Source organism: Mauremys mutica, chromosome 1 (genome assembly GCF_020497125.1).
Source record: "Mauremys mutica isolate MM-2020 ecotype Southern chromosome 1, ASM2049712v1, whole genome shotgun sequence".
NCBI lineage: Eukaryota > Metazoa > Chordata > Testudines > Geoemydidae > Mauremys > Mauremys mutica.
Genome location: NC_059072.1, coordinates 360,694,910 through 360,703,338, shown reverse-complemented (window position 1 = coordinate 360,703,338; position 8,429 = coordinate 360,694,910). Strand labels below are relative to the sequence as shown.

Genomic DNA, 8,429 nt, shown 5'->3' with positions numbered 1-8,429 from the left:
CAAGAAGCCCAGATTCCAGGAACAGACCATGCAGCAGGGCTGCTTCAGCAGTCCCGTTGGGTAGCACCACCCACAGCCCCTGTGATTTTGCCGCCTGCAGTTTTCCATTGGCTGTGACGAGGTTTAAAGCTGGTGCACACTGAGCTAAGCAGCTGAGGTTCCCTGATGGCCAAGTGGCCCCCAAGGGAATGTGCAGACATGCTTCATAAAGACAGTTCCCTCCCTGTCTGAACAGATACTGCCTGCAGCCCGCGCAACCTCAGCCCTGACTTCTTGTCCTTTTGGGTGAAGACGTCTGGTGACAGTGGCTCCCCTTCTAGCAGGAATTGGGTACGTTGGGCGGTTTCACTCTCTTAAAAATGCAAAGTGAAGGGAACAGGCTGTGCAGTTCCAGAGGACTCAGCTGGGCTGTCAGGGTGACTCATTGAAGGGCTGGTGGGCTGGTAGCACTGGGGAGCTTGGGAACCCCTCCCCTACATCTGCCCATGCTCCTCAGGGGGTTATTGAAGCTGCACACAAATCTGACATGCCAAGCGAGCTTGGAGTGTTAAAAAACTGCAATATCCCAAATGAGGTTTTCTCAGTGGGTCCCATTTCTGGAGGTGTAGTGTGCTCTGGGCCCAATCCTGCCAGGGGCTGAGTGAAAGGAGACCCCACAGAATATCAGTTAATAGTTCAAAAATTGCCACAGGTTTATTTGCTTCTGGAAATTTAATCAGCAAATGCATTTTATTATTTGGGTTGATTATGAAGGCAACAATTCAGAGCTGCGCAGCTCCGTGGTAACAGGTCAGATAGGGGATATTTCTGTTTCCTGAATGGCTGAGGGCTCTAGCATCTCTGCTCTGTAGATACCACTAAGAGTTCCAGGGCTACCTGCATCTCGCCCCCCTCCCTAGTCTCCAAGTGCCAGATGTCAGGGAAAATAACCTTCCCTCTCATGGGGTAGAATCTCATAATCCTCCCACCCTCAGACAGTGTCCTGCAATTCTTCCCTTTGGGAACCTGTGACTAGTGGTGAGATGAGTGACCAGCCAGCCTTCCCAAACCAAACTATTCTTTAATCTGAACAGTAGCAATAAAGCGTAACAATGGAGAATTGAAGGGTTTTCAAACAACAGTCTGTACACGTCTCTGACCCCCAAGCTCTCCCACTCTGAATGAGACCCAGGCAGGGCAAGGCCTTCGGACATCCCCAGAGGTGTCTGTGCCTGTCAGTCTGAAGAGCTTCTCACAGCAGCTGCCCCACCTCTCCACAGACTCCCAGTGCTGGCAAAACAAGCTGTGTGATGGGGCTGGAGCTCAAAAATAGGCTCTTCCCAGCTTGTAGCTCCGGTGTTGTCTCTCAACCTCCCTGGGGTGGTTACTGAGCAATGGCTTTTCTTGAGCTGTTGCTTCCCTTCCTGCTTGTTTCCCAGCAACCTGCTATTAAACTAAGAAGAGCCACAATGGTTACAGCCAATATAGCCATAACGTCAGCATCTCAATAGTTAACCCAATATAGCTCTACAGCAAACATCCCAACAACTGGGTTTAACAAACACATTCCTTATTGCAGCTCAGCTCCATGTCTGACAGTATGCCATTCTTGGGTGCTGTGGATGTTATGAATACAGGACATAGACAAAGAGAGAGAGAGGGAAAAAAAACAGAGAGAGATAGAGAGCAATAGACCACTTTCCTGTGTGAAATGAAGTTCCATTTCCATGAATACTCATGCAATTGACTTTGAAATCCACTTCCTGCAAACCGTCACCATGGCTGAATAACGGGTGCTGGGGTTACTCTATACAAGAGAGTGAGAGCTCAGGGAATGAATATTTTCCATACTGATCCCAATGGCTGTTACCACTCTGGTTACAGGCTGCAGACTGACAGAACAGAACCAGAGGACAATCAGTCAGCTATTAACCCAGGGACAGCATTGCTACTAGACTTTTCTTTGCTGACTAGTGACTGATTGAGGGCTGAGACGCTGCAATCTGTTCAGTTTCTGAAGAAATGCAGATGACAGACAGTACATTTTAAGTCATACAATCATAGAATCATAGGGTTGGAAGAGACCTCAGGAGGTCATACATTCCAATCCCCTGCTCAAAGCAGGATCAGCACCAACTAAATCATCCCAGCCAGGGCTTTGTCAATCTGGGCTTAAAAACCTCTAAGGATGGAGATTCCACCACCTCCCTAAGTAACGCATTCCAGTGCTTCACCACCCTCCTAGTGAAATAGTGTTTCCTAATATCCAACCTAGACCTCCCCCACTGCAACTTGAGACCATTGCTCCTTGTTCTGTCATCTGCCACCACTGAGAACAGCCGAGCTCCATCCTCTTTGGAACCGCTCCCTTCAGTTAGTTCAAGGCTGCTACTAAATCCCCACTCACTCTTCTCTTCTGCAGACTAAATAACCCCAGTTCCCTCAGCTACTCCTTGTACGTCATGTGCCCCAGCCCTCTAATCATTTTTGTTGCCCTCTATCACTTCTCTATCCTGAGAAATCATCTCTGAAAAAAGATCAGAGGGGAAAGAATGGCTTCACATGTGTGTACTAAAGTACAGATGTGTAAATGTTATGCCAAGACTTTTCATTGTAATACAAATATTACAAATTTAAAAAATCATGACATGCAGGTATATCGAAACCCAGCAACAAAGTTGTTGGAATCTCTACAGGAAGGAACATTACTAAGTTTACTAATTAATGGTTTTAGCTCTAGAAAGTATTTCAGCAGTACTCCAAGTACTGTTTGCAATGGTTTCTGTTATTAACTCTATGTTCAGTGAACAGTTGTATGATACTGTCTCCTGATAACTGACCAGAAGTTGTTTCTAACACTTGTATTCAGGGTTGTGCACTCAATCACTCTGCAATACAGGTGCAACACTTTTAAAGAAGTCTTAAGAGAACCGAACTGCTGGTCAGTGTTTCAGCAAAGAAGCAAAGAGTAAAGCTAAGGTGCAGGAAAGGGGAGTGTAGTAAGGGTTGTATGTAATTTACACCTATCATCTCAGCCAATCAAGGCAGGCTGATCAGGGCACCTGGGTTTAAAAAGGAGCTCACTCCAGTCAGGCAGGGAGGAGCCAGAGGAGAGGAAGTGTGTGTGAGGAGCTGGGAGCAAGAGGCACAAGGAGCTGAGACTGAGAGGGTGTGCTGCTGCTGCTGGAGGACTGAGGAGTACAAGCGTTATCAGCAGGGGCAGCTCTAGGAATTTGGCCACCCCAAGCACGCCGGTCCCGCGGCTCTGGGGGACCTCTTGCAGACGTGCCTGCGGAGGGTCCGCTGGTCCCGCGGCTCCGGTGGAGCAGAGGTCCACCAGAACTGCGGGACCAGTGGACCCTCCGCAGGCATGCCTGCGGGAGGTACCCTGGAGCCGCGGCAGCAGCGGACCCTCTGCAGGCACGTCTGCGGCAGGTCCACCTGTCCTGCGGCTCCGGTGGACCTCCCGCAGGCATGACTGCAGAAGGTCCGCTGGAGCCGCCTGCCACCCTGCCGGCAAAATGCCGCCCCAAGCGCGCGCTTGGTGCGCTGGGGTCTGGAGCCGGCCCTGGTTATCAGATACCAGGAGGAAGGACCTGTGGTGAAGATAAAGAAGGTGTTGGGAGGAGGCCATGGGGAAGTAGCCCAGGGAGTTGTAGCTGTCATGCAGCTGTTACAGGAGGCACTATAGACAGCTGCAATCCACAGGGCCCTGGGCTGGAACCCGGAGTAGAGGGCGGGCCCGGGTTCCCCCTGAAACCTCCCAACTCCTGATCAGACACAGGAGAAGTTGACCCAGACTGTGGGGAAGATCACTGAGGTGATCAAATCTGCCAATAAGTGCAGGACCCACCAAGGTAGAGGAGGAACTTTGTCACAGTATATATAAAAATTAGACAAGGAAACCATGGGTGCTGGTGAACCCCCATCTGCGGCAGGCAAACCCCCATTCCCACCCCTTCCACCTGAGGCCCCACCCCTTCCATGGAGCCAAGCCAGCCCCCCAGCGCAGCAACAGGCCATGTCCCAGACTAGTGCCCCCAGCCCCGAAGCACCCCCGCCTCCCCCTCCCCCCCCACAGTGTGCAGCGCAGCCCCAACCTTTCCGGCCCTGGAGCGAGGGGGCTGGGCAGCCACGTAGACCCAGCCGCCAGACCCAGCACCAGACCAAGAGCAGCCTGCCTTCCCTTGCCTTCTTACCCTCCGCCTGTGAAGGAAACACATTAACAAAGACCTTCAATGTAGGACAGCTAAATACACTGGCCGTTTTCACTATGCACTTGCCATGTTTACACACATGTCATGGTACAAGGGGCCACACTCCAAAATGGAGGGCAAGAACGGGTGTCAGTGGAAACATCTAATTTGCCTAATTTGGCAATTAATTTGGCAACTGATCTTTGATTATCAGCAGGTAAGTATGCCCAGTGGTCTGTGATGGGATGTTAGATGGGGTGGGATCTGAGTTACTACAGAGAATTCTTTCCTGGGTGCTGGCTGGTGAGTCTTGCCCACGTGCTCAGGGTTTAGCTGATCGATATATTTGGGGTCGGGAAGGAATTTTCCTCCAGGGCAGATTGGCAGAGGCCCTGGAGGTTTTTTGCCTTCCTCTGCAGCGTGGGGCACGGGTCACTTGCTGGAGGATTCTCTGCAGCTTGAGGTCTTCAAATCACAATTTAAGGACATCAATAACTCAGACATAGGTTAGGGGTTTGTTACAGGAGTGGGTGGGTGAGATTCTGTGGCCTGCATTGTGCAAGAGGTCAGACTAGATGATCATAATGGTCCCTTCTCACCTTAAAGTCTATGAGTCACAACTGTAAAATCACACAGTGCTCAAGTAGGCTGTGGAACTCCCAAACACAAGATATTGTTAGGCAAAAATATCCCCCCCTCCAAGAATCAGGCAAGCACAGACAATACTGAAGGGGGCTTGTTCACACTATAAGAAAGACTCAAAAGCAGATTCGAAAATATGGTGGCATAGGGGCCAGTTATATACATTTTCTTATTAATTCATTTGCATTTATTTGTACATACAGAGACAGACATTACAAATCAAGAGAGAAACCTGAACAAAGATAAAAATAGGAACAGTACTCCCATAAAGAGGTTATCCTAACTGCATCAAAGGTTTATGACTACCTTGTGGGAGAAGGAGGTGGGGTGGGAGGGTAGGTATGAGTGCTTACAGATATCCGGTGAGCTATGAAGGGAGTGTTAGTTCTGTTCTACGAGCTGAGTTACTAGGCGGGCATTGACCATATAAGCTTATCAATTGTTTACAATTGTCAATGTCCTTGCTACTAAATTCTACTAAAACATTCCTGCTTGTTCTGTGTTTTTTATCTTAGTTGTTAGCTAAATTTTAACTTTTGCTTAACAATATCAACAGGTCCAAGAGCTTAACAGGTTTCAAACAGGGACTGGATGTTTATATGGGTAAGCAGAAAATCCAATTACACTAGTGAAGACTTAATAAAAAAGCTCTTAGAAGGGATCTAAACCTTCCTAGTTTATACTACAATATATGTCTAATTAGTGGGCCTCAGGGAGAAACTTTCCTTGGGAGCAGGTTATCAAATAGCTGCCTATTTCAGGGCTTCTTTCACCTTCTTCTGAACCATCTGCTACTGGGCATTTGATTCGAGGCCAGATGGACTAAAGGTCTGATTTAGTCCGGCAATGCCTATGTTCCTATCGGTGGTGTAAATCCAAGACCATGCTTTAGCTTAGCTTCCTTAAGCTCCTGACTTGCACTGAGATCAGAAAGATGTCTCGTTAAATATCATCTAGTCTCATGGAATTTTTTTTCTTTCAGGAACGATATTTCAAAACTCCTTAGACCTGTTCAGGACATTATGTCAGCTGACAATGACACCAAATTTAGCTCTGCAGTGTTCCTTCTCACCGGGATACCTGGGCAGGAAGACGTCCATCTCTGGATCTCTGTCCCCTTCTGCTTAATGTACATTATTTCGATAGTAGGAAATTCAGTCATTCTGTTTATTATAAAAACAGATCCAATCCTGCATGAGCCCATGTACATTTTCCTTTCCATGTTGGCCATCACAGACCTTGCCTTGTCGATATCCACCATGCCTACAACACTGGGTATATTCTTGTTTAACACCAGGGAGATCAGTCTGGATGCTTGTTTTGCCCAACTGTTCTTCATTCACTCACTTTCATTCATTGAATCATCGGTACTACTGTTGATGGCCTTTGATCGATTCGTTGCTATCAGTAACCCACTGAGATATGCTTCTATCTTAACCCTGCCAAGAATTGGATGGATGGGACTGGTGTTTGTGCTTAGAGGGGTGTCTTTAATATTCCCACTCCCCTTTCTTCTTAAACGGTTCCAATATTGTCAAGCCAATGTCCTCTCCCATTGCTACTGCCTGCACCAGGACGTTATTAAGACGGCTTGTTCAGACATCACAGTCAACTATATCTATGGCTTCTTTCTTACAGTTACCGTGGTGGGGTTGGATTCACTCTTCATCTTCCTCTCATATGTGATGATCCTCAAAACAGTGCTGAAAGTCACGTCCCACGCGGAGTGCCTTAGGGCCCTGAACACGTGTGTCTCCCACCTCTGTGCTGTCCTCCTCTTCTACACACCCCGGATTGGCTTGGGTGTGATACACAGATTTGGGAAGGGCTCTCCTCCATTGCTCAACCTTCTCCTGGGCTACATCTCTCTGTTTGTCCCACCACTTATGAACCCAATTGTGTACAGCGTGAAAAGCAAACACCTTCGTGCGAGGATAATCAGGGTATTCTTCAAATGAAGGGTCAGTTCATCACTTGGCTCCAGGGCCAGTGACATGGGAGATGAAAAACACAGGCCACGACCACCTATTCTATTCAGGACCTTACATCCGAGATGACACGATCTACTGAACTCCACTCTATAAAGAGAGGTTCAGACATGGTATGAGGACTGGAAGAATGGGAGAGGGGCTGGTGAAGGAGGCTAACACACTGGGGGAAGGAGACCAAGGCAGGTAGCAGCTTTTACAATGTGTCTGTGTTCATGGAGAGCCAGTGGACCAGTGTGATGTTTGCTTTTAAAGAACTGTATTGGTACCTGCTCCAGCTTCAGAATTCCTCTTGATAGAGTCAATAAAGAGAAGGGATGTGGATGTTGTTTCCCATTATACCTGACTTGTCACCGTTCCATCTCCAGTTAAACATCTATGAACCAGGGAAAAAGCTGAGAGCTGTTCTGCATTTCCAGTCCTCGCCCTTCCTGAGCACTCTGGGTACTGCATGATCCATGGGGCTGTGCTCAGGAGCTACTTAAGTGACACAGTCACCCCCCTTTCCCTCTGCCCTCAGCCAGGTGCATGTTACTGAGTCGTGTCAGAGACATGATTAAAGCAGGAGCCCCAGGAGCATTTAGGGAGCTCCTCTTCCATTGATGACTGTGCACCGCGCACCTGATGAGTCCACCCCCATCTGAGTGTAATGCCACCGAGGCAGAGCAGTGCTGCATGTGTTATTAGGAAATGGGGAAACTTTTGTGAATGAGGGAGCCTATCCAGGAAGGATGGGCTCCACCTAAGCCGAAATCGAACCAGATCTCTGGCACTTAACAGTGAGAAGGTCGTAGAGGAGTTTTTAAACTAAGGGCTGGAGGAAGCTGACAGGTGCAGAGGAGCACGTCATTTGGAAGCGATATCCATTAGGGAGAATAGACTAATGGAGATTTTCTATGTTCTGGCAAGGAGGAGAGGATAGAAGATGATAAAATACAGGTAGGATCTGTTGAGAAACAGTCAATGAAAAAAAAAAGTCCCATTCAATTACATCCTGTAATGCAGAAAGCTAAATAATAAGATGGGTGTACTATAGTGCTTCTTATTAAATGAGGTTATTGATATAAAAACCATCACAGAAACTTGGTGGAATGAGGATAATCAATGGGACACAGTATTACCAGGGTACAAAATATATTGAAAGAACAGAATTGGTCATGCTGGTGAGGTAGTGGCACTATATATGAAAGTAAGTCTACAATCAAATGAAGTAAAAATTGTAAATGAACCAAACTGTAGCACAGAATCTCTGTGGGTGGTAATTACATATTCTAATAATAAGAATATAGTTGTAGGGATATATTACTGACCACCTATCCAGGATGGTGAAAGTGACTATGAAATACTCAGGGAGATGAGAGAGGCTATTAAAATTAAAAAAAAAATCAATAATAATAATGGGGGATTTCAACTGTCCCCAAATTGATTGGGTACATGTCAGAGATAGTTTCTTGACACCATAAATGACTGCTTCTTGGAGCAGCTAGTCCTGGAACCCAGAAGATGTTGTGAAGGCCAAGTCTATAACGGGGTTCCCAAAAGTATTAGATAAATTCATGGAGGACAGATCCCTCAATGGCTATTAGCCAGGATGGGCAGGGATGGTGTTCTTCACCTTTGTTTG

The 8,429-nt window shown here is 47.3% G+C and overlaps 1 protein-coding gene across 2 annotated transcripts; it reads left to right on the top strand.

Moving 5' to 3' along the window:
• The first annotated feature begins 274 nt into the window (after window positions 1-274).
• On the top strand, window positions 275-6,957 carry LOC123374368 (olfactory receptor 51G2-like). Of its 2 annotated transcripts, none has more exons than XM_045024270.1 (2): window positions 275-330; window positions 5,800-6,957. In XM_045024270.1, the coding sequence occupies exon 2, from the start codon at window positions 5,840-5,842 to the stop codon at window positions 6,773-6,775; it is 936 nt and encodes a 311-aa protein (XP_044880205.1). In that variant the 5' UTR covers window positions 275-330; window positions 5,800-5,839; the 3' UTR covers window positions 6,776-6,957. The 2 variants fall into 2 exon arrangements, with proteins under 2 accessions (XP_044880205.1, XP_044880212.1); XM_045024277.1 differs by lacking the exon at window positions 275-330 and adding an exon at window positions 5,285-5,420.
• The last annotated feature ends 1,472 nt before the right edge of the window (window positions 6,958-8,429 follow it).